Source organism: Puma concolor, chromosome A3 (assembly GCF_028749965.1).
Source record: "Puma concolor isolate L17-30 chromosome A3, mPumCon1.1.hap2, whole genome shotgun sequence".
Classification (NCBI taxonomy): domain Eukaryota; kingdom Metazoa; phylum Chordata; class Mammalia; order Carnivora; family Felidae; genus Puma; species Puma concolor.
This window is the reverse complement of record NC_141669.1, coordinates 97,963,571-97,991,259: the sequence shown is the minus strand read 5'-3', so window position 1 is coordinate 97,991,259 and position 27,689 is coordinate 97,963,571. Positions and strand designations below refer to the sequence as shown.

The 27,689-nt window shown below is 48.6% G+C and overlaps 1 protein-coding gene across 5 annotated transcripts in view; it reads right to left on the bottom strand.

Annotated features, from left to right (window-relative positions):
* Positions 1 to 24,108, bottom strand: part of OVOL2 (ovo like zinc finger 2) — a 31,114-nt gene extending 7,006 nt beyond the window's left edge. Inside the window, exons 1-4 of one of the 5 annotated variants that reach the window (XM_086701618.1) lie at positions 23,846 to 24,043; positions 22,290 to 22,336; positions 21,404 to 21,627; positions 8,060 to 8,249 (exon numbers count right to left, since the gene is read on the bottom strand). In XM_086701618.1, coding sequence (XP_086557744.1) covers positions 8,060 to 8,249; positions 21,404 to 21,436 — 223 coding nt within the window. In that variant the 5' untranslated portion in view covers positions 21,437 to 21,627; positions 22,290 to 22,336; positions 23,846 to 24,043. Of the gene's footprint in view, positions 1 to 8,059; positions 8,250 to 21,403; positions 21,628 to 22,289 lie in introns of all 5 variants that reach the window. The other 4 variants (XM_086701614.1, XM_086701616.1, XM_086701617.1 and 1 more) reach the window with 4 other exon arrangements.
* Between the last annotated feature and the right edge of the window lie 3,581 nt (positions 24,109 to 27,689).

The following is a 27,689-nucleotide window of genomic DNA, read 5'->3' as shown; positions in this document are numbered from 1 at the left end:
TCCTTTCATTTTTTGTTCCCTTTTGTATTACTTTTTTTTAGCTAAAATGTAAGTCAAAATAAAATAAAGCAGACAGTCTGATGAACGAAAGAGGTGATCCCACAGGACAGCATTCAACTCCCTAGGGGTGGAGTTGACTTTATTCTTTGGCAGCCATCAGCCCCACTCCAAACTTCTCCCAATCTGCATTTTTCCCAACTAGTCAATCCTTCCCTGTAGGCTCCAAACAAAGACACCATTGTTTCCTCTTCTTCAATCAAGATGAGATTTGTTTGCCTTCCAGTCCCTCTCAATGTGGTCTGATTGGAAGATAAGGCCAGAGGGCGTCCCAAGGGGTGGGGCAGATACTGCAGCTTTGGCCAGTGCCCCCCTCCCCACTTCCCTGACCTCGAGAATCTAAATTCCTTTGCTCCTCTCCCTGGAACTCAGAAGCTTCCACAGGAACGACAGGTGCCTTGAATGGACTCCTTCATTCGAGTCATAAAGTTATAATCAACATGGGTTATACGCCATGGCACCACCCCCCCCCTCCACAAAGGCTGCGCTGGAGACCCCACGGATGCCTGTGTCCTTTTCAAGCTGCTTATAGTGGCTCATACTTTCTGGTCTACATTGGTTGGGGACTTTTCCAAACAAGAAAAATAGAATACTTTCAATAAAGGCTGTACTTGTCAGAAGAGCCTGGTGCACCTGTTGGGAGCAGTAAACAATGCCCAGACCACACCTGACTCGCCGTAGCCCTCAATGTGGTTCTGCGTTCCCAGCAGGCTCCCAGGTGGTGCCGGTGCTGCCGGTTCAGGAGTAGTGAGGGTGGGCACTTGGTGCGGAGTCTGGCACATGCAAATACCGGCTATTATGTTTTATTCTAGAATACACATCTCCCCCACCAAAAGCAAACCATTTCCTTCCATGGATGGCCATTCTTAGGAGGCATCCCAGCTGGCTCAACCTAAACACTTAAACAAATCCAAAAGAATCTTCTCTAAAAACAGGCCCATGATGTTTTTCACAGGCTGTGAACTAGATGTGCGTTCGTTTCTTTAAAGCTCATGGCTCCCTCTCTCCATTCTGACCATAATCTCCCATGCTGGCCTCAGTGGTCCTGTCAACCCCACTTAAATAGCATGGTTTCCTCCACTATGTGCGTAGTGGATACTGCTGGTCCCCTACGCTGACCCCCTTTTCTGAGCTAGTGCTTCATTCTGCATCTATCATGTGTGTGGGTAGCTACCAGCTCCCGGCTGTCCCCTTCTCCAAGGAATGGGCACTGGGCAATTGACATCTGAGCCAAGGGGAAAGGCAGCCCTCAGCCAATGTCTGACATAAAAGTGCCCGCCACTGGCCTATAGTGCCATTCACACTCCAGAACCCCCGTGGGACCGGGCTGAGGCCAGACTCCCCATGAGACCACCTCTCTGCTTCCCCCTCCCTTCCAGGTTTCGTCTGACAGCCCTCCCTCAATAAATCATTTCATAAGAATCACCATCTCAGAATCTGCTTCTAGGGAACCCGACCCAAGACAATTTGGATTGAAAAATAGCCCCTTGTTTGCTGATCTATTTCCATGAAATGTTACACAGGTTTTCTGCACCAGTTTCTGTCTCCCAACCTTGAATCAGATGTCATTTGACTAACATCCCCCCTCCCCATCTCTCTCTCTCTCTCTCTCACACACACACACACACACACACACACACACACACCCCTCTGAGTTACTTTTTTCCTGGTGAAGTCATCCAAAAAAGACATCTTAATCTTTTCTTTCATCCACTTGGATATTAAGGTAAGACATTTACAGGCTCCGGTTTCCCTGGGTCTCTTCCGAAATGTCTCCTGTTCTGAATCTTTCCTTGGATGCCCTGTCCCTCTTAGCATTTGACAGGAGATGTGGGGGAGGATGGATTAATCCTGGTTCTCTATGCCACTCTCTTTGCCCACCTCATCGATACTGTAGCTACAATTCTCAAAAGAAGGGTCCTGAGATCCCAGATACGTCTTTAGTCATGACTGGGGGTGCAGGGGTGGCTCAGTCGGTTGAGCGTCTGACTTTGGCTCAGATTATGATCTCGAGGTGAGTTCAAGCCCCACATCGGGCTGCTGTCAGCGGGGAGCCCACTTTGGATCCTATGTCCACCCCCACCCCCCCGCCCCTCTCTGGCCTTGTGCTCTCTCAAAAATAAACGTTAAAAAAAAAAAGTTTAAAAAAATTAGTCATGACTGGTCTAATCAGCCTGTAAGCAAACATACCCTTCACTCAACTGCTGTCTGCTATACCTGTGTTAACACTGTCCACATCTTTGCTTCTGGTCTAAATACATTTACTTGTAACAGTCAATAGCAAAAATCCAACCTTCATCTCTCAAACAAGACCCGAATCTGCAGACTTCTGTTAAGATCTTTTGGAACCAGAGAGGTTGTTCACGTGAACCTTAAAAATGTTTGAGAGGTGCCCGGGTGGCCCAGTCAGTCACGCGCCAGACTTTGGCTCAGGGCATGATCTTGTGGTTCATGGGTTCGAGCCCCACGTCATTTAAAAAAAAAATTTTTTTTAATGTTTGAGAATCCCAAATTTTTGCTCTTTTTACTGATTCATGGATTAACCCTTTTGTAAAGAGCTCAAGAGATGGCAGGGTGGCCCCTCACACCGGGACCTTGGTCTGCTCCTCCAGGTCCTGGCATGGGGATGTCCCCACAGCCAAGACTCCTTTTTCAGTTTGCTACCACCTAATTTGTCAGTAAGCCCTTTCCTCCCTCCTCATTCTGGTCCATTATTACCTGGAGGCACATCTCCAGCAGCATATAAACCAGGGCAGGAAAAACAGGTTCAAGACATTTCCATAATTCTATCTGTTGATCACTTTAAGACTCAAAATTAGGGGCGCCAGGGTGGCTCAGTCAGTTTGGCGTTTACCTTCAGCTCAGGTCATGATCTCGCGGTTCACGAGTGCGAGCCCCGCATTGGGCTGTGCTGATAGCTCAGAGCCTGAAGTCTGCTTGGGATTCTGTGTCTCCCTCTCTCTCTGCCCCTCCCCCACTCACACTCTGTCTCTCTCCCTCTCTCTCAAAAATAAATAAACATTAAAATTAAAAAAAGGAAAAAAAAAGAGTCAAAATTAGGATTTAAAAATTTTTAAGTCATTACCTGTAGATTCGACCTTATAGTCAGGGCTGTCCAACAGAAATTAAAATGCAAGCCACTTTGTAGCCTTAAAATGTCCAGTAGCCTCATTAAAAGCGGTAAAAAGAGAACAGGTGAAATTAATTCCAACGATCTATTTCGCTTAACCCAACGTATTCAAGATATTCCCATTCCAACAGGGAATCAACATTAAAAACCGAGATGTTTTGCATTCTTATTTTGCATCAAGTCTTCAAAATCTGGTATCGGTTTTCCACTTATCGACACCTCTCAATCAGACCAGCCACATGTGGGGGGGTCTCACCCGCTACATGTGGCCTGGGGCTGCTGTGCTTTTTACCTTCTAGACGTCCCCCTCCTAGAGGAGAAACCGTGAAGCTCTTTGGGAAGGCCCTGGGTGGAAGGCATTATTATTCACCAATGTCAGCAATTTTCAGCCCCTCCTGGGGTCACCAGAAATTTCACGTCTGAGGATCAAGAGACAGAGGAGCTCAAGAGTCAGAGACACAGGCCATCTTCTTTCTTGCTCACCGTGGGCATCTTGGCACCATTGAACACACACACACACAGACTCCTCTGTGACCTGCTAAACCCCAGGCTGCAGTGTGCAGTTTCTGCCAGGCCCAGGTGTCCCTTTATCTCACCTTCCTGCAGAGCAAGCAGGCTTCCAGAAACCGAAACAGGGCAAGGCCGGTGAGGCCCCGGTCTTGGGGAGAAAATTGGGGACGGCAGCAGGAGGCAAAGGGGACAGACAAGGGGACTTACAGGAAACAGAGGACCATGAACTTCGGCACCAGCCGGTCTGGTTCCCAATTCCACCATCCATGGTTATCTGACCTCCCTGAACCTGGTCTCCTCATCTATTAAGTGGGGCTAACTGACTCCTTGGGGTTGTTTGAAGTAATAGATAAATGCTGAGGGCCCAGCATGAAGGAAAGTGGCTACTTGTAGCTCGCTGCCATCTGAGGAAGCTGAGTCACCCTCTGCGGGGACTCCCAGTCTCTGCCGAGTCACCCTCCTTACTTGCGAGCCCTTTTTCTCCCTTAGAGGACATCGTCAACACCCCACCCCAAGCCCCCAGCCTACCACCAGGTCACCTCAGTTCCAGTAAGGTCAGGGGCTTCCAGCATCTCTCTGTTGGAGGAGATTCCCCAGGAGACACCAGAGACCTTCAAGGGGCTGGGGGGGAGGAGCTGCCTAGGACCTGAGGGTCCCAGGATGGACCCCCATCAAGGAGGGATGGGAGTGACAGGATAAATCCCCCAGCTTTCTTGCCCCTGGAACAATTCTGTGGTACATTCTACGTGGTTCTTCAGAGGACCCCCAGTGGGGTTGAGCCCCAGGTGCGCACGGTGACACCCTGCTCAATAGCTTGCTCTTATTGGCTGTCTTCCCCTCCCCACCTCCCCTCCGTAACCCCTCACTATGCCCCCTGAGATCACCCCCAAAATAAACCGCTTACACCCAAATCCTTAGGTCAGGGTCTGCAACCCAAACTAAGACACTCGGCACCTGCAAGGCCCTTCCTCCCCGTCCAGCTGTGGAAATCTGGCTCATCCTTCAAGGTCAGCCAAAAGACACCTCCTCTGAGAAGCCTCCCTGATGCCCTGTCAGAAACAATGCACATGCCAGGCCTCCCCACTGGCATACCTATGCTACTTTTTCTTTTGTTTGACACCTCTTGTTTTTCTCATGTGACAGTCAGATGTCTGATTTCTCCCCAGGCTGGCTGAGCTCTCCATAAGCACAGAGGGGAGTCTAGGGCCTGTCCCACAGCAGGGTCTCAGGAAACCTCTGCCAATTATTTGAACTTTTAGTACTAATAATATTTAATATTTACTGTGTGCTTACAATTATTGCCCTGAGACCTCACAATTATTATTTTAGGTTACAGGTCCCAAAATTATGCCCATTTTAGAGATGGACAAACTAAGGCCAAAAAAAAAAAAGATAAGTAATTTATTTTTATTTTTTTTTTTTAATTTTTTTTTTCAACGTTTTTATTTATTTTTGGGACAGAGAGAGACAGAGCATGAACAGGGGAGGGGCAGAGAGAGAGGGAGACACAGAATCGGAAACAGGCTCCAGGCTCTGATCCATCAGCCCAGAGCCTGACGCGGGGCTCGAACTCACGGACCGTGAGATCGTGACCTGGCTGAAGTCGGACGCTTAACCGACTGCGCCACCCAGGCGCCCCAAAAGATAAGTAATTTAGATACGGTTGCATAGTCAGCTAACTCACATCTGTAGCTTTTAATCAGTATGTGACTGGGTGAATTTGCAAACTCTTCTCGGAGAAGCAGTCCCTGATATTTCCATTAATGGAGAGTCAACTCGGTTACAGATGAGGCCACACCACTGGCTCACTGCTTACTCCAGTTGAAGGTACTCACAGCCAGCAACGCTCCCTGAGACTCTTCACTCTGTCTTAAAGGCCAGGGTCAGGGAGTGACCACAGCGCCCATCAGGCAAGGAGTTTCAGAAGAACAAGACCATGTCCTCAAGGACATCCTCAGACAGAGATGGAAAGCCGAGAAACAGTCCAGAGCAACCAGGGACAGAGGACTGAGTGAGTGGCCCCCAATCTCCTCCAGCCCCTCGGGTCAGCTGTCTACGAAGCCAGATTGGTAGCTACCCGATGAGTCCACCTATAGCCTTGGGTCCTCCACCCCCTGCAGGACTCCCCACATCCTACAGAAAGCTCTGCCACCCCAGAGAACCCTCTGCCCACCCCAACCTAAGGTGCCAACCTGACCACACAGAGATCAAACTTGAATTGATTCACTGGTGCTAGGGCCTAAAAAAAGAAGCCTTGTACCCAACCCGGAAGAGTACACACCATAGGATTCCATTTCTATCATCCCAAAACTAGGCCCGGTAATCAATGCTGCTACAAGTCACACTAGTGGTGCCGCGTGGAGGGAAGGCGATAGTGACAGAGGGAGGAGCAGGAATTCTGGGCACAGGGCGTATGGTAGCCCTCCTTATCCGGGGGTTCACTTTCAGTGATTTCAGCTACCTGTGGTCCACTGTGGTCCGGAAGTAGACGGTCCTCCTTCTGACATAACATCAGAAGGTCAGTAGTATCCTAACGCTACATCACGATGCCTAGGTCATTCACCTCACTTCATCTCATCACGTAGGCATCTTATCATCTCACACATCACAAGAAGGGGGAGTACAGTACAATAAGAAACTTTGAGAAAGAGAGACGACATTCACTGAACTTTTATTACAGTATATGGCTATAACTGTTCTATTTTATTACCAGTTATTGTTGTTAATCTCTTATTGTGCCTACTATATAAATTAAATATTATCGTAGGTATGTATATATAGGAAAAAGGATAGAATATATAGGGTTTGGTACCATGTGTGGTTTCAGGCATCCACTGAGGTCTTGGAACGTGTCCCCACGGATAAGGGAGTACGGCTGTATTCTGTTTCTTGATCTGGGTGCTAGTTATATGGGTGTGTTCACTCTGTAAAAATTCCTAAACTCGTCAAACTATGCTTATGATATGTGTGCTCTCCTGGATGCAAAAATCCACTTCACTAAAGGTTTTTTTAAAAGGAAAAGAGAAGCTTTTGAGTATCCCAGCCCACTCTCTAAGGTGGGGGACACTCTTCCCAGGCCGGGCAAACAGCTCACGGCCAGCAGTCTAAGAACAAAACCGTGTGATAGGAGCTATAAAAGAAATCTGAATACACAGGATCGAGGAAGGGCCCTGTGTGAGGATTGAGGAGGGAGGAGTAGACATTTTCCCATCCCACCAAGATGTCAGAGGAAACCCCAAATTCTGAAAGGGCTTGAGGATCAGGAGACTATATATAGTAAATTCTATGAGGCTATAGGGAGAATGGGTCATGACCAGGTTGAGGTTGAATGGTTAGGATGGGATGGGTTGAAATGAGATGAAATTAAAGAGGATGGAGATGGGATGGGGAGGGGTTGGGGGGTAAGGGGTGGGGCAGGGAGGGGGTGGGATGGAATGGGGATGGAATGGGGATGGAGACAGGACAGGTTGGGGTGGGGAGGGGTGGGATGGGCTGGGGTGGGCCAGGATGGGATGGGACCGGACAGGAATTTGAAAATGGAACCCGGATTATAAAGAGCTTTATATGAAACCCATCAAGATGAGGAGCTGGGATTTCATCTTGCCCAGAGTTGGAGAATTTTTAGCAGGGCAGGGGCACCCTTAGCATTGTCCTCAAGGGATCCTTCTGGCCAGTGTGGAACTATGGGCCTCAAGGAGAAGCCTAGAGGCCAGATGTTTCTAAATTAAACTAACAAGATTTTACCCAGTCAGATGGGCCAGAGGAGAGGTGAATGGGCACTCCCAGGATTCTCTGTGAATTGAGCTGGTGAGGACCTAGATCCATGCTCAAGTCGGGGAACTCCGGAAGGTCCAAGGGAAGGAAAACATTGCCCGCTTCACAGAGGAGCTGAGTGTTTCCTCCTCTTTCTGAGCTCTCAGGACCTGATTCTGAGACAGCTCACACCCCAACAAAGGAGGAAAAGACACCACCAGCGGGACCACAAGAACCCATTCTAGCAGGCAGCCGGACGAGGGCTGAATGAACTATGCCCCCCCCGCGTTGCACCAGACGTCACAGCCCAGAACGCTTCCAGCCAGGGATCTGTCTTAAACGGCCCCAGAACTTGGACCATCATCACATCTCTTCCAGAGGCAAACAGCCTCAGAAAAGGGGCTTGCCTGGCCCACCGCGACTCAGCCGGCTGGTGGCACAACCAGGAGCTGGACCGAGATGCACTGGCCCCAGATGCCCCATCCTGCAGTCTTTCCAGAAACATGACACTGCTCCAAGCTCCCAATTTAGTTCTTTGGTGGCGAGGGAGCAGGAGCTCTGTCAGCCAGAACAGCGAAAGCAACCGCGAAGCACACGCCCCTTCCTCACCTGTATGCGTGCGGACGTGCCTCTTCAGGTCAAAGGTGTCGTTGAAGCCCTTGCCACAGAAGGTGCACAGGTGTCTCTTCACCTGGTTGTGGCACTTGAGGTGGCGGTTGAGCATGCGCTGCAGGCGGAAGCCCTTGCCACACAGCTCACAGCTGTGAACCGCCGGGTCGCTGCATGTGCCTGTGGTGAACTGGGACAGAGAGAGGGGGGGTGAGGGCCCCGGCGCAGGCGGGCACCCCCAGTGGGCTCAGCCCGGAGCCCACCTCCCCGTGTGGCCAGGCTGCGGCTCCTGACCCCTAAGAACTTCCAAGCGGGTTTTGGGGAAGGTGAAAGAGATCACTGGCTGCTCCTCCCAGCATTCATTCTCCCCTTCTTCCTGAGAACAGACTTCTTCTTCTTTTTTTAAAAATTTTATTTTGAGAGACAAAGCACGAGCAGGGGAGGGGGTAGAGAAAGAGGGAGAGAGAGAACCCTAAGCAGGCTCCCCACTGTCAGCACAGAGCCCGATGTAGGGCTCGACCTCACAAAAGAGAGATCATGACCTGAGCCAAAATCAAGAGCCGGACACTTCACGAACTGAGCCACCCAGGTGCCCCCCCCACACATACACAGTTCCCTTCACCTTAGAACAGACTTGTGTTCCCTGCCCCCAGCTAAGTGTCTATACTTGCCAGCCTGATAGCAAGTCATGGCCGCAGGGCAAGCAGGCCAATGAAAACTACACTCCTCTCTGGGGGAAGATGGGGCCCTCTTCCTCCTTTTCTCCTTCCTGCTGGCTACGCCTCCAACTGCCCCTTTGGACCATGACAGGGAAGCCAGTGCTGAGGATGGAAGAGCAGAAAGAAGGGAGTCCAGGTCCTGATGACGTCATGGAGCCCGCCGTAGAGTCCCCAAAGACAGCCACAATCCACTCCTTCCTCCCCGTGCCTGCATGCTGCTCTACTCATCAAGAGACGGAAACCATTTCCTCTCCCCTGGGATGGAGGCAAGTTCTAGGTCTTAAGAGACTTTGCAGCTTCTATTAGTTCCCTCATGGAAGCCAGCTGCCATGTAAGATGTCCAAAGCCACCATGCTGTGAGGAAGCCCAAGCAACCGGTGGCCGGTGGCCAGTGGCCAGTGGTCCGGTGGCGTTGAACAGCAAGGCCACTCGGAGAGGCACTGACGTGCCAGATATGAATAAAGCCTCCCTGGACCTCCCAGCCCAGCCCATGGCAGCCACCAGCTAAGTGACTCTGGCCAGTGCTACCCACAGTAGAACTGCCTGGCCGTGCCCCAGCTCCTGATCCGCCAAAGTATCAACAACTAAAATGATCATTTGGGGAAGGGACTTGGTCAGGATCCCACAGCTGCATTAGCAGCAAAACAATAACCAAACCCCAGGCCCTGGGCTCCCAGTCTTGTCTCCCATGGTCCCTCAACCATGCTGGCCGCCTCTAAGGAAGAAAATTGAATCTATAATTAAGTGGTGAAAAACACCAGATCTAATATATTCATCAAAGGTTTCTTAGTTACCAAACCAGATAATTTAGAAGCTTGATCCAATTGCTCTACTACTTATATAAGGGCCTAATAACCTTATTTTCATACAGACATCATTAGCAGGAAGACTTGGTCCTTGCCTGGCTCCACACACCTCCCTAGCCTCCAACACCAACCACCCCCCTCCCCTCCACCCAGGGTATTGCCCTCCACTAAGACCCAGCTCAACTGTTGCCTCCCTGATGTAGCTAGCTTCTCTGCAGCTTCTGCCCAAACTGGTTTCCTGTACCCCTAAGGCCAAGGCCCTTAAACCCCAGCATGCACACGGATCCCCTGGGGGGCTTGTTAAAACACAGGTTCTGATTCAGGAGATGTGGTGGAGTCTAGACGCGGCATTTCTAACCAGCTCCCAGGAGATGCAACTGTGGCACAGACCATCCTTGAGACATGAGGCTAGGGTACTGGCCCTCACACAGTTCAGTACTTGATTCCACTATTTCCAGAAGGTTCCATCATGCACAGATGTTTCGTCATAGTTCATCTGGTTTCCTCGACTAAATGCCTTTGCAGAAGCCAGGAAGTGTTTGTGCACATTCCTGCCCCCCACACCCCAAGCTCAGACTCAGGCCAGTGCACAGCGTGTTGATGGGCAATGGCTCACAGGTGGCAAAATACAAAGAGATTTGGGGAAGGCACAAGACCCCAGAACAGGGTTTTTCGGTCAGCCTCCTTGTCTGCTTGGATCTTAATTTGTCTCAGCTGACACTGGAGTGCCCTCTCTGCAACAGGCCCTGTGCTCAGAGCTGGAAGCAATACGTCACCAGGATGACATCCCAAGAAGCTGCCAGTCTAGTAGGGAAGGAGATCAGTCAAAAGGCCTCTGATATCTGGGAAGCCCGAGGGCACAATGGACACCTCAGAGAGGCACCTACCCCAGACATAAACTGTGAGGGAAGGCACTTCCAGAGGAAATGAGCTCCTCAGCCAGTCAAAGATGAGGAGGAAGAGGAGGGCAATGGCAAAGAATATTCCAGAAGAGGGCAGTGGAAAAGAGAGACTGTGTGTGGTTCCACATGGCTAGCCTGAGCCATATAGCCGTGGTAGCAGAGCAGGGCAGTGTCCTCCTTGGGGCTCTACCTCAAAAGGCAGAGGGGCCCCTGGAAGCTACAGTGGAGGACAGCCTCGGGGGTTGGGTTGTTGACCCAGTGGGTAACCATCCTGGGCCTCCAACTCTCATGTCCCACCTCTGCCCTGCATCCCCCAAAGAGGGTTGGGCCTGGCATTTGTCCTGAGGGAGACCCAGCTGAGCCCAAGACTTTCCTATTTCTGTCACCAGGACAGGTCAGGTCTTCTCCTTGCCCAGAAGTCCCCATTTTGGTCATTTCAACCCTTGCAGGGATGTGAAAAGACTAAATATGACCCAAGTCTTCGCAAACTGAATACCTGGAGCTTCTCGAGGCCATGTCTACGCAGGAAAAAGGCCATTGAGAGCTAGCAAGTGCCTAATAAAGCAGAACATAGACAACTGACACAGGTAATTTGATTAAGAACGTGCAGAAAGCTAGAACTGTCTTCCTGCAGAATGTTCTTAAGGATTTGCCAACTTATAGTCCAAACCCAAACTCCTGTTTACCTTCTATTACAGTCCCAGATGAAAACCTCAAATCACTGGCATTATTTTGCTTGAAAAGAATAAAATCTTGAAAGATAGAAAGGAGATTTGTGACATTTTGAGGGAGTGCAGGGCCAATGGATCATCTGAGCAAGCTACAGAATGCCTTTTAACACAGGAGAAAACATGGTAACGGGGGAGGAGACTGAGGACTAACCGCCCTCCCCCAGTCCAAGGGGGAGTTTCCTTCTGGTTTTCTTGGAACAAAATAGAAATTCTCCAAATGTGCCTCAACAAAGGCAATTTTTTCACTTCTCCACCATCATACACATCCCCATTCCACAGGATGGAAAACTGAGCCAGCACCCAGGGGTTCATTTCGGGGAATTTCCCTAAGGTGCACCCTCCAATCCCTGAAGCACTGTCTGCCACCTCTCTATACCTATGACCAATCCAGCACCCAGACATTAACAAATTCTATTTGAAGCCTTAAGAGAGCCTTGTTGAAAGGTCTCAGATGAACTAATGGCAAAAGATCATGGCTGAAGAAGCCAGCTTCTGCCAGACTGTTTCACTTCTCAGAAAGGAAGGAATATTTGTAGGATAAATTCCTACATGTGAAATTTATCCCACAGAGTGTATTTCACACATCAGGTACCCTGAAATTCCATCTGTAATGGCAAAAGGCCAGGAAATACCTATATGTCCATCAAGAGGGACTGTTAAAAGATGCTAGTACCATATAATCAAAACAGCTAGAAAAAGGAAAGAGTATCAGCTGCCAGACACATGAGTGAGCCCTCTGATGTCCAGCCCAGTCAAGCCCCCAGAAGATTCCAGGCGGCTGCGATCTGACCGCAACCGCAAGAGAAACCCCAGGCAAGCATGGCCCAGCTAAGCCCAGTCAATCCTCAGAACTCGAATTCAGAATAATAAATTAAACTACTAAATTTGGGGTAATTTGTGAAAGAGCAATGCGTAACTGGAACAGTAAGAGATGTAGCACATTCTCTCCAGAACATCAGATCTGCCACATTTCCTAATGTTCCCTCCCAGGATGGGCTGCAGGGTACAGACAACACATCTGATTCTTGGAATGACATCTCATGGGTTAGAGGGCCAGCAATCCCTCCCCAGGTCACACGTCAGCTCACTGGGCCATCTTTACAATGTTTACGCATGTTTTTTGTTTTTGTTTTTTTTAATGTTTATTCATTTTTGAAAGAGAGAGACAGAGAGAGCAGGGGAGGGGCAGAGAGGTATACACAGAATCCAAAGCAGGCTCCAGGTTCTGAGATGTCAGCACAGAGCCCGACGCAGGTCTTGAGCTCATGAACCTCGAGATCATGACCCGAGCTGAAGTCGGACGCTTAACCCAATGAGCCACCCAGGTGCCCCGTACACAGGTTTATACCTAACACTGAACCTCCTAAAAGTTCAAAATAAGGTTAACCAGTCTTACCTTGTTACTCTGCAAGTAGACCCAAACTAGTTACATCTTGGCTATCTTAGTTACAAAATGAGAGTGCAGTGAACAGACAAGAAATGCTGAGTATCAAATAAAAACCTAGACCGGCTGTCAGCTATTTGCGGGATGTCATTTAATATCCCTAAGCCACAATTTCCCACGTGTAAAAATGATAAAATGGCAGGGCACCTGGCTGGCTCAGGTGGTAGAGTGTGCAAGTCTTGATCTCGGGGCTGTGAGTTTAAGCCCCGCATTCGTGTAGAGATTTTTAAAAATGATAAAATGGTATTAGATGAGCCATCTTCAGAAGTATGAGGATCTGAGAGCACAGTTCTGTTCCTTTTTCTTAAGTTCAAGCCCTGATCCACCACTTACAGTCTGTGGGACGTAGGCAGGTAACTCCCCCTCTCTAAGCCTTAATTTCACCTCCCGTAAAATGTGGACAATAACTGTATTTGCCTCTCAGGATTATTAAGGAATCAAATAAGAAAAGCTACTTAAAAAGGACCTGATGGTCAATAACTTATCACTCTTATAGACCAGTTCCAAAGTTCTGGGATCCTAAGTAAAAGGTAATTGGTCAAAATCCCTTGATTCTCCATTGGCCTTGTGAATTTTCCCTCTGATCGGGGAAAAAGAAGAGAAGTGACCTTCAATGTGACCTGCCAACTCCCAGTCCTTCCGCCACGACTCTGAAATCCAAAAAGCTCTGAAAACCAACATTCTCACATATCTCGTGTTAGCAGTAAAACTGGACCTGAGCAGACATGAAGCCGTGCAGACTTGATCCCGTTGGGGGTCAATATTCATGTGTTTTGATATGGAAATCACTAACGTGTTTAATTATAGGCTACTGCTCCAGACCTACCAGGGTGGCATATGCACCATGCCACCTTCTGGAAAAGCTTGACAGTCTCACCCTTAATCAAAAAGCAACACTTTGCAAAAGGCTTCCTAATGATATGGGGAAGCTACCGTGGACAGTGGGAGAGGACATCAATCTGGACATTAATTCAGGGCAAGAAAGATGAAGAGAGACTGAGTGGTTCTCCAACCCCATGGCTGGGCGCTTTCTTGCTTGCTGTCCTGTTTTCTGCAGGACCTTGGCTTTCATTTTAAAAAACACACAAGGTTCCCCTCTAGTTCTTCTTAAAAAAAAAAAAAAAAAAAAAAAGTCTTTGCAGTAAAAACAAACTGATCATTGTATCAGGGCTGTGGAAAACTTTAGGAGTGTCGGGGGAGGTAAGGACTTAGGCTGGCCCCCGACCAACTTGAAAGCTGGCTAAGGTCACTTACCTGTCAAACTTCTAAACCAAAAAAAAAAAATGAAATGAAAATCCTTTATTGTCTGTTGATGCTTCCACCAGACAAGTCTAAAGTATTAATGGTCCTATTTCCTGTGGGAGAGTACTGCGTCCAGGCCACCTTGTGGGTGCCGTTTGGACAAGACTTCCAACTGACACATTTGCTATACTTCAGCATTAACACATGCTAAGCACAGAGCGCCTGGCTGCCTCAGTTGGTAGAGCACGGGACTCCTCATTTTGGGGTGGTGAGTTCAAGCCCCATGTTGGGCATACAGATTACTCAAGAAACAAAACAAAACATGCTAAGCATATTGCCCAATTCCTTTGGGACAAAAGACTCCCTCCTGGTCCCTGTACCATTTCTTTAGGCTTCACCGCTCTGCTATATTGGTAGAATGGAGAACCTTATCCAATGCGGAGATAATGAAGAGTATCCTTAGAATCCAGAAAAAACTGAGGTTCCAAGAGATTTAACCTGCTCTTGGTCACCAGACTTATCGGTGCGCACACTGAGATTCTGGATGTGGCCTGTTGTCTGCAAAACTTGTGCCTACACTTCCCCTGGCAGGCCCACGGGTCTGGGCATGATGTGGGGGAAAGGGAGGGGATGAATCCTATTGTTTGTCTCCTATCACAGCTTCCTGTCAGACCATCAATGCTAATGGCTGTGGTGTCAAAGATACCTCCTAAAATGCAATACAGCAACCCTAAAAAAACAAGGATCCTTGGGTTGAGCTTTGCTACTAAAAACTGTGATAAATTCAATGAACACACCTCCCGCCCCCCTCCCCCCAGGGCTTTACCTTTCTTTCCTTGCAAATGAGGGGACTGGACCACACAAGCTTTAAAGTTCCCTGTAGTGGATCCTACGGATGGACACTCTCTCAGCAACTATTTCTACTTTTTCTGGTGCGCCTTCCCATACTGCAGAGGCTAAAAAGCTACAAACTGCATTTCCCAGACACCTTTACAGTTACAGGTTCTAGATGTGACTGGGGTTCCGCCAATGACCCACACTATCAAGAGGTTTGAATTTGGGCCTGAGTTAACTGGACAGAGGCAGGCACATGGCAATCACTCTATACTCTACATCAGTCGGTAGCCATAGAGGCAGAAGGTGGACCTCCCTTGGTGGCCCAATTCTGCAGTGTGGCTCTGGGAGTTCAATCCTGGTATTTTAGCCCATTTACTACCCTATCATTAACCATTCCCAGCTGAAGCTAACTACAGTGGATTCTGTTGTCTGCAGCTAAACCCACTTCACCTATGTTCAAATTAAAAGCTGGTGCAATTAACACTTACATGGTTCCCCCATTCCTTTTCCCCCTTTTAATTAATCTGGCCTTTTTCCAGCATCTAGTCCAGATATTTCCCCAGATTTACATTTTCTTCTCGCCTATTTTCCTCCAAATGTTGTCATTTACATCTAGGGACTGTTGATTCCTTCTTCCCTGCCTGTACTTCTGTCCTATGTTGACCTATGTCCTCCTATGAGTTAGGCATTACTGTACCAGGTGCTGGGGATTCAAGAAGCCCAGGAGGAATGTTCCTTGCCTTTGGTGGGTCTAGAGTCAAGAAGAGGAGCCTGGTCAGCCAAATGTAAGGGACATGGTCAGTGAGTTACAACAGGGGTGGGGTGAGGGGCATCCAATTCTGTCTTATAACAGACAATAGGTAAGGAGTTAGGGACAGAGCTATGTTCTCTTCCAAATATCAAATGGATGGGTTTTTTAAAACTACTGAAATCCGTGATTCACAACATATCTAAAAATAAACAAGTTGGCCATAGCTATGGAATTCTGGTGACCCAACTGGTTATCTTGAAAACTGGTAAATAGGGGCGCCTGGGTGGCGCAGTCGGTTAAGCGTCTGACTTCAGCCAGGTCATGATCTCGCGGTCCGTGGGTTCGAGCCCCGCGTCGGGCTCTGGGCTGATGGCTCAGAGCCTGGAGCCTGTTTCCGATTCTGTGTCTCCCTCTCTCTCTGCCCCTCCCCCGTTCATGCTCTGTCTCTCTCTGTCCCAAAAATAAATAAACGTTGGAAAAAAAAAAATTAAAAAAAAAAAAAGAAAACTGGTAAATAAAGGGAATCTTATCTGGCCTTTCCTGAATGAACTGTCTCACTGGGAACTAAACAGCAGATGAAGTGAAGTGTATCTCTGTACAAGAATATCAACTAATAAACAAAGGACGGAATATCACAACCCCTAATAACCTACAATATTTAGACCCTGAATATCAACAACTGCTGACATCACAGAGAGACAACCAAATATTATGTGCTTTCTGGATGTTAATAGGTGCCCCCCACTGTGACAGACTATTTGGCTAAAACAAATATACCTGATCAGACACCTAAAGCAGTGTTGATAGAACTTTCTGCAATGAAAGAAATGTTCTAATCTGTACTGTCCGACACAGTAGCCTCCGCTCACACCGCTCACACCTGAAATGTGGCTTGTGCAACTGAGGAACTTAATATTTAATTTTACTTAGTTTAAATTTAAATTCTCACACGTGACTTTTGCTACTACACTGGGCAGTGCGGCTGCAGAACCAACTACCCATTTAAAAAAAAAAAATTTTGGGGGTGCCTGAGTAGCTTAGTTGGTTAAGCGGTCGACTTTCGGCTCAGGTCATGATCTCACAGTCCGTGAGTTCGAGCTCCGTGTCGGGCTCTGTGCTGACAGCTCAGAGCCTGGAGCCTCCTTCAGATTCTGTGTTTCCCTCTCTGCCCCTCCCCTGCTCTCTCTCTCTCAAAAATAAAGAAACATTAAAAAGAATTTTTAATTAAAAAAATAAAATAAAATAATTTTTTAACGTTTATTCATTTCGGAGAGACAGAGCACAAGTGGGAGAGTGGCAGAGTGAGGAAGACACAGAATCTGAAGCAGCTCCAGGCTCTGAACTGTCAGCACAGAGCCCGACGTGGGGCTCAAACCCACTAACAGCGGGATCATGACCTGAGCTGAAGTCAGACGCTTAACCAACTGAGCCACCCAAGCACTCTACCCAATTACCTATTTAGAGAAAATCTAGGAGACCGAGGAGCATTAGCCTTTGTGGTGATGCATTCCTCAAAATCCAGATTGTTAGAAACTCTCCAAGCAAATTACTCATCTCTTCAATAATTAACTTGTAAGGAAATGGACAAGAGATGGGGGGGCGGGGGGAATGTGTAAATTAAAAGAGACCTGAAAGACATGTCAGTCAATTACAATGTATAGACATTGTGTGGACCGGACTCAGCAAACTGGAAAAAAAAAAAAAAAGTATGGATTTATGAGACAATTAGCAATGTGAACACCATTGTTAACATGGGTGTGATCGTGTACCTTGATCTTTATCTATCACAGGCACATTCTGAGTTATTTATGGTTGAAATAATAGGATAACTGAGATTTGCTTCAAAATCACATGTCGGGCGTTAGATGGGGGCTGGATGGGCAGGACCAGCCATAGAAGAACGGTTGTTGGGGTGGGGTAACGGGCCCTATGCCTCTGAAAGTCTTCACAAATGAAAAATGATGAGAAAAAAAAAAAGGAAAAAGACTACTGCACCTTCACATATCTGGCACTACTTGAAGACTCAGACTACAGAGCCAGGTAAAAGACCAAAAATACTTTAGAAGGAATTCTACACTCAGTTCCTTTTGAAGTATCCTTGGAAGAGGCCAAAGGAAGGGAACAGAAGGGGAAAAGGAGGAGATTCATTTGCTATTCTATACTTGCACCTGGGTCCCACCACCCACTGAGACAGGAAGGAAAAACATCAGTCAATTGACTGATTTCACTTCAGAGTTACTTAGTTTCTGATAAACCTTCAAAGCAAGGGCAATGGTGATCAGGGTGTCTGGGGGTCTCTGCTCCACAGCTAGATTCCTGCAAATGGGCCCAGGACAAAAGAGACTTAAAGCCACCTAGACCTGTCACGACCGCCTTCTCAGATGCACATGATCTACCCCCCACCCCCCCACCCCCGAATCTGTTTGGAAAATTACTGAATCCTCAGCAGTAAAGAGACGATTTTGCAAACCGCACTGAGGCACACAGTCAGAAGGCAGACAGGCTGGGAAGAGCCATTTTCCTAACCAGCACCTAGGACTCCTTTCCAGATCTACTCACAAGCACAACCAGATTGGCAAATCCCTAGTCCCCACTGGAGACAACAAAATACTGGACGTTAACGAAATCTGCCATCCATCACTATTAAACTAACTTCCTACTGGCAATTTATACATGCACAGAAGTGCTAGACATTCTGCAGCCCTTATTTCATCTAACCGTCACTTCTGAGAGGCTGATTCTATTGCTTTTCCATTTTACAGATGAGGGAAGTAAGACTCAGGACAGAGGGGCCCCTGGGTGGTTCAGTCAGTTGAGCATCTGACTTCAGCTCAGGTCATGATCTCATGGCTCATGAGTTAGAGCCCTGCTTCGGGGAGCCCTGCTTCTTTCTCTCTCCCTCTCTCCCTTGCTCACTTGCACCCTCTCTAATACAAAAGAAAAAAAAAAAGACTCGGGACAGATAATATATCTCAAAGACAGCTGGTAAGATGGACCCAACTGAGGTCTTCCTTCTCAAAACCCTTCCAGAGCCCTCCTCTGCCTGCCCAAGTGCACCCCCACCTCTTGGCTTGGCCCCTTCACCACCTCATCCTGTCCCAGTTTCTCACCTCCCCACTTGCTCTCTGACCCAGCAGGTCCATTTTCTATCTTCGGGCACCATAGCTTTGAGTCCTTTACTGACTCAAGTTTTGGGCTCAGCCATATGCCCCTAAAGCCTGACTCTCCCCCCCTTCCTCACCCTCAAATCCACACCAAGAAAACTTCCCTGCTCAGAATTACATCTTTGCACATGCTTTAGCATTCCCTTTGCTGTAACAGAGTTAATAATTAGTATTTGTGTCTCCCCACCAACCCAGACAATCCCAGCTAGAGTTAAAGGGCACCTATCACATTCCCCTCTTTACTCATTTATTTTCACCACTCTATGAGGTAGGTTTCATTATTATTCCCATTTCACAGACAAGGAAACAGAGGCCCAGAAAGATTAGCAACTTGCCTAAAGTCACACAGCTAAGAAGTGACAAAACCAGAGCCTGGGGGCTTAACTGTTTTGGTCAAATGATTCTAGAACACCAGGCTGGGAACATTTTTATCTCCTGGCTGCCTAGCACACAGCAGGCACTCCAAAAAATTAGATGGGATGTTGCCTCTCTCCGCAGGGCACTGGCTCAAACCTGCCCCTCCTCTACTCTGAGCCAGCTGCTTAGTGAGTGTCTTGAAGTTATTCAAACTCAATCATTATGCTTCATGCATGGGCCTCATTCTTGAGTGGTATTTCTTTTCTTCTAGTTAAGAAACTAATTTATTTTTAATTTATTTTAGAGAGAGAGAGCCCACCAGCAGGGGAGAGGGGCAGAGAAAGAGGGAGAGAGAGAGAGAGAGAGAGAGAGAGAGAGAGAGAGAGAGAAAGAGAGAATCTTAAGCAGGTTCCATGCTCAGCGTGGAGCCCGAGGAGGGGCTCGATCCCATGACCCTAGGATCATGACCTGAACCAAAATCAAGAGGATGCTCAACCAACTGAGCCACCAGGCGCTTGGAGAACCTAATTCTTAAAAGTCCAGCATATTTTTCACAGAACTAGAGAATTACCCAATATGCTAAGTCACGGGCAATTTGGACAGTCATTTGAAAACGGCCAATACCACAGATGATAATTCTGGAGGCTTGGAGCATCTTAACACCAAGATATCTCCTATTTTCGGACGGAAGCTGAAAGGGAAAAGGAATCTAAGCATCCTCAGTAAACAAATAAAACTTCTCCGGAAGCTTTGCTAAGGTTGAGGAGCAAACTCACCACCCCGCAGCCCTTGGGGCGGTTTGTAGGCAAGATCACAGAAATAAGATTGTGGTTTATTTATTCCTTTAATCCAGGGCTACGATGGCACTGTTTACCTGAGACAAGAGAGAGCTCCTAAAATGCTGGTTAAGGGACTAGACCTTTCTCCCCTGCCACTTTCTTCCCAGGGTAATCTGGGAAATTGGGGGACAGAGGGGCAAACGGACGACAGTCAATCCCAAAACAACGTTGCAATTGTCCTTCCAGCCCGGTGATAAATATGCAAGTGGGACACTTAGTAGAATTTCCTGGAGGGCAGAGCTACCAGCCTCAGGCAAACTGTCCCCTCCCACTTAACCCCATCTGGCCCAGAAAAGCCTCAGGCCAGCTGACTTTGAACCTCAGCAGCACCACTTACCAGGGAGCAGCACGCGGCACCGCAGTAACCTTTAAAGAGGTCTTTTCCCGAGGATTCCAGCTCCAGCCTCTAGCCTCAATTCATAACCAAATGCACCCTAGCCCGCCCCCAAGCTAAACCCCAGGAACCAGGAACATGCATAGGGAGGGATGGCCTCGCCCAGGGAAAGTAACCTAGTGTCACCCAATCCACAGCGAACACTGGAGGTCCTCCTCCCCATACCCCCATCCCGCCCCCCCCGCCCCGGGCTGGGCTGCAGGACCGCCCTGGAGCGCTCCAGAATTATCGCCCACTAAGAGGGCCTGGAGCCCGCAAAGTCCCACCAAGCTCGGAAATGGGGTCATGTGATTCCTAAAACACCACTCCCTGGCTCCAGCTGACTGAGTCAGTGGAATGGGATTCCTTAATCTTGGGGGTAGCGGATACATTTGAGCAGGCGATCATGGAAGTTCTACCCAGAAAAGCCAGATGGGTGTCCTGATAAGATGTCGCCTACAATTCTAGAAGACTAGAGGGAGGGGGTTGCTGAAGGATGGTAAGGGAGGGTAACAAACACTCCAACCCACTGGGGGCGGGGCACTGAGGCAATTTTCAGGTGAACTCCTTTATCCATCAGTTTAATTAAAGAAGATTGGAGAGGTATGACAAATTTAAAGTGCCCAGCACAGGCCTCGAGTCTAACGGGCACTCCATAATTGTCACTGGGAATAGCTGTTATTGCGAGAGGGCCACTGTGTGCCAAACTGCCGCCTCGGTCTCCAGAACGCAAGCAAGTGTGTGGAACTCAGAATTCACATAGCGCTAGGAAATGCGCCCCAGAGAACGCAACTGCTGAGAGCCTGGGTCCCTCCTTTCTGAACCCGGGAACCCCGACGGCCTGGTGATTCTTCAGGCCCCGCACACACACTGGGCTGCTGGAGGGAGGAAGCTGGGCCTGGGTCTTTTAAGCAGTTCCAGAGGCCACCCCGGCAGACTGTGCCGGCTCCAAGGCTCAGCGGCGCGGGCCGCTGGCTACCCAGCAGGCGGGAGGACGCGCTGAGCCGCCCTGGCCGAGACCCAGAGGCAGGTGCAGGAACGGCGCGGCGGGCGCGCTCGGTGCCGGGGTGCACCGGTGCCCGGGTGCGCGGGCGGGAGCTGCAGGGAGGGGCGCGGGTTCCCGGAGCCCGACGCCAGGGCGTGGTGCAGGTGGCGGCGGGGGCAGAGTCGACACCATACCTTGATTTTCGACCTAGCGACTGGGCGCTGCATCGCCGCCAGGTGTCCACCCGGGCCCTCTGCGTCGCCAGGCTCGGGGATTTCGCGCTCGGGGGCGCGCGGGGACGAGCTGCTCTCGGCGCCTCCAGGCTCCCCCGCGCTGCTGCTGCCGCCGCTGCTGCTGCTACTGCCGCCGTCGCTGCGGCAGTCCTCGGGGGGGTCGTGGAGCAGACGGCCCAGGCCCACTGCGGAGGGAGGGGCGGCGCCCCGACACAGACACGCGGCGTCAGGCCCGGGAGTCCGCGGCAGTTTGACCTGCGGGCGGTGCCGCCGCCCCGCCCTGGACCTGGGCACCAGGCCAAGTGGGCAACACGCGGGGGTGGGCGAGAGAGTCCCCGGCTCGGCCTCCCAAGCGAGCACGGGGTTGGAGGGGGTGGCGGCTCCTCGGTCCCATTCCCGCGCCCACAAGGAACCGAGGGCCTTGGGCGGCTGGGGACACTACGCGCCAAGTTGCCTCTCCCTGGGATGAGGGGATAGGGGTCTGACTTCAACCTACCTAGCCCGAGGGGCTGACGGATCCTGGGGCGACTCTATGAGGGCATGGGACCGAGAGGAGCCCCTACTGGCCTTCAGTCTCCCCTCCTGGGCCACCTCGTCCCACGCTGCAGCCAACGGTCCCGCCGCCGGGCAATTACAGGCGCCCATTAGGAGGAAGGGGGCGCAGGGCGTCGCGGGTTCCCCAGCCTCTCCCTCTCAGTCTTCACGCGCCTCAAGGACCTCCCCCCGCCCCGAAAGAGGGGGCATGGGGTGGGCAGTCCGGCCCCCGCGGTGAGCTGAGGGGACCCGGACACCCCTGCCCCCACCCCGGGAGTCCCGCGCCCAGGCCCGGCCCCCGCGCGGCGCTCACCTGGGATGTAGGTGTCTGCCCTTTCCTCATCCGGGAGCTCATCCCAGCTGCGGACAGAGACCCCCGGGCTCCTCCTCTTCACCAGGAAGACTTTGGGCATGGTGTGGCCCCCTCCCCGGCCGGCGGCCCCCTTCCTGCCGGCTGCTCCCCGATAGGGGCTGCGGCAGTGACTCGGTCCCCGGCTCCCGGCGGCCAGAGCCCACCTTCCCGCCTAGCCTGCCCTCTCCCTCCGCCCCCCGCCGCGCCGCGGCCCAGGCCTCTCCCCCGCACGCCCGGCGACTCCCAGCCTCCGGGCTCGGCGACACCTATGCCTTAAATCGCGGGTGAGACCACGCCGGGGAAAAAGTTTCATAAGGTGGAATAGAAGAGACACCAGGAAACTTGGGAGTGAGCATGCGCCCTGCAACATAACGGTGTCAACAAGCTCGCTACCTGTCCGACCGGTTCCGGCGGCCGGGGCTGCCTGTTCCAGCCCTTCCTTAGGCATGAATGTTTGCAAAAGAATTTAACGTCTGATTCTCCCCCCCCCTCCCCTTTTTAAAAAGGGAAGAACGTTTTTTGATCAGCCTCTCGCCCCATTCCCCATCACGAGCACCTCAGGGCAAACTCTTAGAGGTTAACCCCCAGGTCCGCTTCCCGGGGCGTCCATCCTAAGAGCTGGAGCTTCCTGCGAGTTGCACACACCACCACCATCCCCCGCCCCCGGGTGGATTTGTCTCCGACAAGCAAGCAAGAAAATGGCTCAGTTCCTCCGGACTTTGTGGATGGTTTCTGCGGCTAGTTGAAATCCCGGCGGGCGGAAGGGGGAGGCGGCAGGGAGATTACCCAGGGCTCTGTTCTGGTAAAGAGGGCGACTTGGGGACTCAAGATACCCATCATTTACAACAGCCCCCCCCCCCAAATAAGCACAGTAATAATATGACTTAAAGCTCGGCAGCTTTAGAACACGTCGTTATTACTGATCTGTGCCACACAATCTGGGGAAAACAAGTCGGCTTGCTCTGCTAAAGCAGCTTCCATCCCAAGACCTACCACCCCAAGAGCCTCATCAACCCAAATAAACACACAATGGAAACAAAAGCCGAGCGCCTGTTATGCAAACGCAGCTCCGAAACAAATCTCTTATCCGTGCCCACTCCCATTACAGTCTTCGCCTAACTGCCCGCTCCCCGAAATCAGAGGCTGGGAAATACCTTTCCCAGTAAATGAAGACGGGCTGCTACTGGGGAGGTGGCTGGAGAGCTTTGTATTTATTTTTGGTTTTGGTTTTTCCTCTCGGGCTTTATTCGCGGAGGGGGAGTTGGGAGAGAAGGAAGAGGAGTTGGTAAGAGAAAGATGCCAAGTTTCTGAGACCAGCAGTGCCGGCGTTTGGGGCGCGCGCTGTCCCTCTCACGGCCCCTGCTCGGTGCGCCCGGGGACGCGCAGCACTGCCTCCACCGCTGCGGTGGGCGCACCCCTCCTGTGGGTGAGCAGACTCGTGCGGGCTCGGGGGCTGCCGGGGCGCGTCTCGCCAGGAGCTCCCTGGCGCCCGCAGCTCGCCCATCCGCCAGACTCACCTGTCTGTAACCCGACCCGCTGCGCGCCCGGCCCACAGGGCCGAGGAATCGACACAGCGGTTTTCCCCGTCCTCTTCCGCCCTGGAATGGCCCTTGGGGACACAGCAGCCTGGTAACGGATTTCTCGGCTCGGCTGGAGTACTCTTTCCGCGCACGGAGAGGGGGCGCAGCTCTCCTGGGTCTGCAAAGGGAAGAGAAGCGCCATGCCTCGGGGTCTGCCCTCAAGAGGTCACCCTGTCTTGGCTCAAGCCTGTCTGGACTCCAGATTTTCTGAGAACAATCAACGAAGAATGAAAAAGACTTTGATCCGGTTAAGCCGGGTGTGGAGAAGGAAGACATTTCTATAGCGGCACAAGGAAGCGAGGCTTCTTTTTAGTCTTTAAGGCTGATGGCGCAGCTTCTGGGAGACTCTGAGGATGTATTTTACCTACCAACAAACTGAAGATTTTCGGAAAGAAGGAGCTTGGTGGAATGAAAGTAAAATAAAGTAAAACTGTGAAATCACAGAATCACCTCCCATCTCAATAAAAATCTTTAGAACTTCCCTTCGTTCAAAATTCCTGATTTCATGAAAAAGTCAGCCAGCCCCATTAACAGATTTTTTTTTTTCTCTTACCGGATTTCAAATCAATGAGTGCCTGAACCACTTTGTCCTTTATCTGAAAAGGCTGTAGAATGACAGACTAATAAGGCTAGAAACCTCGAGAAGCAGTGCAAGGTTTGGGGGATTCGGAATAAAAAATAAGAATAAAGTACACTTGCATTCAAAGATTGTTGGAGGCGCACTTGCTGGCTGGTTTGGGGGGGGGGATTCTAATGTGTTATCTTTCTCTTTTTCTTGATCGGACTTAGGGGTTTATCAATAGTACTAACATCTTGGAGCAGTCCGTTTTGCTTTTGTTGACTCTTCTTTATTTTAAGGTTAGTTTTCTAAGTAGCTTTCTACGGAGCTGATAAAGCAAGCATCCCCCCAACATAGGATAAGAAATAAACTCAATTCTTTAAAAATCTCAAAGCTAGGCGTTGAAAGAGACAGAAGCAGTGATCCGGCCCACTCCCCGCCCCCACCGCTCCACTGGCTGGGGGAGGGGGGTGGCTGTGCGTAGTGTCCTTAGTAGGTTTGTATCCAGCCCTGCTTGAATACTTAGCAGTGCTGGGAGCTCACTTTTTCAAAAAGCAGGCTATTCTCTGGTAAGACGACGATGCTGTCGGAAAGCTTTCCTTCTGCTTAATGGAAAGTCTGTTTCCTTGTACTTTCACCTCCCTTCTGCACTCTGCACTCTGCCCTCTAAAGCTGCGGAGACTAGTTCTGTGCCCCCTCCCCCTGGTAGTTCTTCAAATGCAAGAAAACAAGCATGAGTGTTCTCACTTAAGACTTCCTTTCTACAGTAATATGTAGTCAGGTTGAAAATAGACAGGTACAGACCTGTTCAGTGGCATCCTGAGAGCATGAGGAGAGGTTAGGATGTTGGGGAAATATTCCTAAAAAAAAAAAAAAAAATTTTTTTTAACTTTTTGTTGAAGAATAACATAGTGTTAGAAAAAAATGCACAAATCATAAGTACACAGCTTGATACATTTTTACAAACTGAATTCACCTGTGGAGCCAGCACCCCAGGACAAGACCAAGCTGCCTGCTCTGATCACTCCATTTCACACTAGACCAGCTTTTTTGTGGGCACAAGACAGAAAAAAAGAAATATAAGATAGGAAATCTATAATTCCTTTATAGAATTATAAAGGAAAAAGCAAAACAATCACCATTTATAGTCAGTATGATATCTATGTGGAGAACGGAAGAAACTACAGATAAATGATTGGAATTAATAAGAGTTTAGGAAGGTTGTTTTATAGGAAATCTTTGTGTGTCAGTTGCATTTCTAAATGTCAATAGCATTTAGAAAAATTAAAAATCTAATGAAAAAAATGACCTACAACTGAAACACAAAGTGCCTTGAAATAAAATTTTTTTAATATTGTGGAAGATCTTTGTGGGTAATATTAGAAAAATTTTGATTGGAACACATTAATCAATGGAAAGATTTTTCATAGTAATAGACTAGGAGACTCCGAATGAAAAAGAGGTTAAAAATCCCTAAATTCATCTGTAGACTGAATATAGTTCTTAAATGTACCTGAAAAAAAATATCCTTTTGTGAGATCTGACAAATTTATTCTAAAGTTTATATGAAAGAATAACTAAAACATTATTGTGAAGGCAAGGTGTGTAGATTCACTCTATCAGATATCATTAGTAATCGTGTGGCGCTGGTACACGGAGACCACTAGTACAGACGAGAGAGCCCTGAAACAGACCCACACGCATGTGGACTTTGATTTATGACAGAGGGCATCACAGCTCAGTGGGGAAAGATGTGCTATTCAAACATGGAATGGGAACGACTGGTAATCCATTTGGGGAAAAATAAGGAAAACTGAGTAATGCACACACATATCATCAATTTCCAGTGGGTTAAACCTTTAAAAGTGTATGTGTATGTATATGCATAGATAGATAATGGAGAATATCTTTATGACCATAAGATAGGGCAGAATTTTATTTATTTATTTATGTTTATTTGTGTGTTTGCTATTTATTTATCTTATTGAAGTATAGTTGACAGACAATGGAGCAGAATTTCTTAAGGGACAAAAAATAAACCATACAAGAACATATTTGATAAACCCGACTGCAGAAAAATTAAGAATGACTTTATCAAAAGACCCGGTAAGGGGAATGATAAACTAAATCACACATTGTGAGAACTTTTGGAACATATTTATCTTATAAATGATTAGAATCTAGGCTATGTAATGAACTGAAATGTCAGAAGTAACATAAGTTTTAAAAATGACAAAAGACATGAACAGGCATTTCCCAGAAGAGAAAACGTGAATGGCCCATCAACATATAAAAAGATGCTCAGTCTCATTAGTAAACAGGAAAATGCAAATTAAAATGACAATGAAATACTACTTCATGTTTACCAGACTGGCAAAATTAAAAGGTTTGACAATACTACTAAGTGTTGTTTTAGATATAGAACAATAAGACTGTTTATGCATTGCTAATAGGTATATAGATTCATTCAAACATTTTGGGAAAGAGTTTGACTTTATCTGGTAAAATTAAACATACACATATTCAATGAACCAGAAATCCCATTCCATTTTTTATTTTTTCATTTTAAATTTATTTTTAATTGTTAAAAAAAAATTTTAAGTAATCTCTACACTCATCGTGGGCCTCAAAATTCCCAACCCCAAGATCAAGAGACACATGTTCTATGCACTGAGCCAGCCAGGTGCCCCCCCCCCACCCTTTGCCCCCCCCACCAAGGTTTTAAATGTAGAAAAAGTCTTGCACTTTTGCACCAAGAATCACAGACAAGAATATTCATAGTAACGTCATTCATCATATTCAAAAATATAAAAACCTGAACACAACTAGAATGTACATCAATAACTGATGTTTTGTGATAAAATGCATCTAGTGGAAATGAATGGCCCACAGCCACACATATTAACAATGGTAAATCTCAAAAACATATTGTTGAATGAAAAAAAGCAAGTTACAGAAGAATTGTAATATGATTCAAATGATTATTAAAAATTAATCAAAGTAAACAATATCTTGCTTAGGAATACAAACCCACATGTTAAAACCATTAAGCACCAACCAACCATCTGGAAGAATCTCTAGAGAGCTACGCTAAATTAAAAAAAGCAATCCCAAGGTAATGTATTATCTGATTCCATTCATATAACATTCTTAAAATGAGAAAATCATGAAAATGGGGATAAGATTAGTGGTCGTCAGGAGTTGATTTCTAAAAGGGCAACA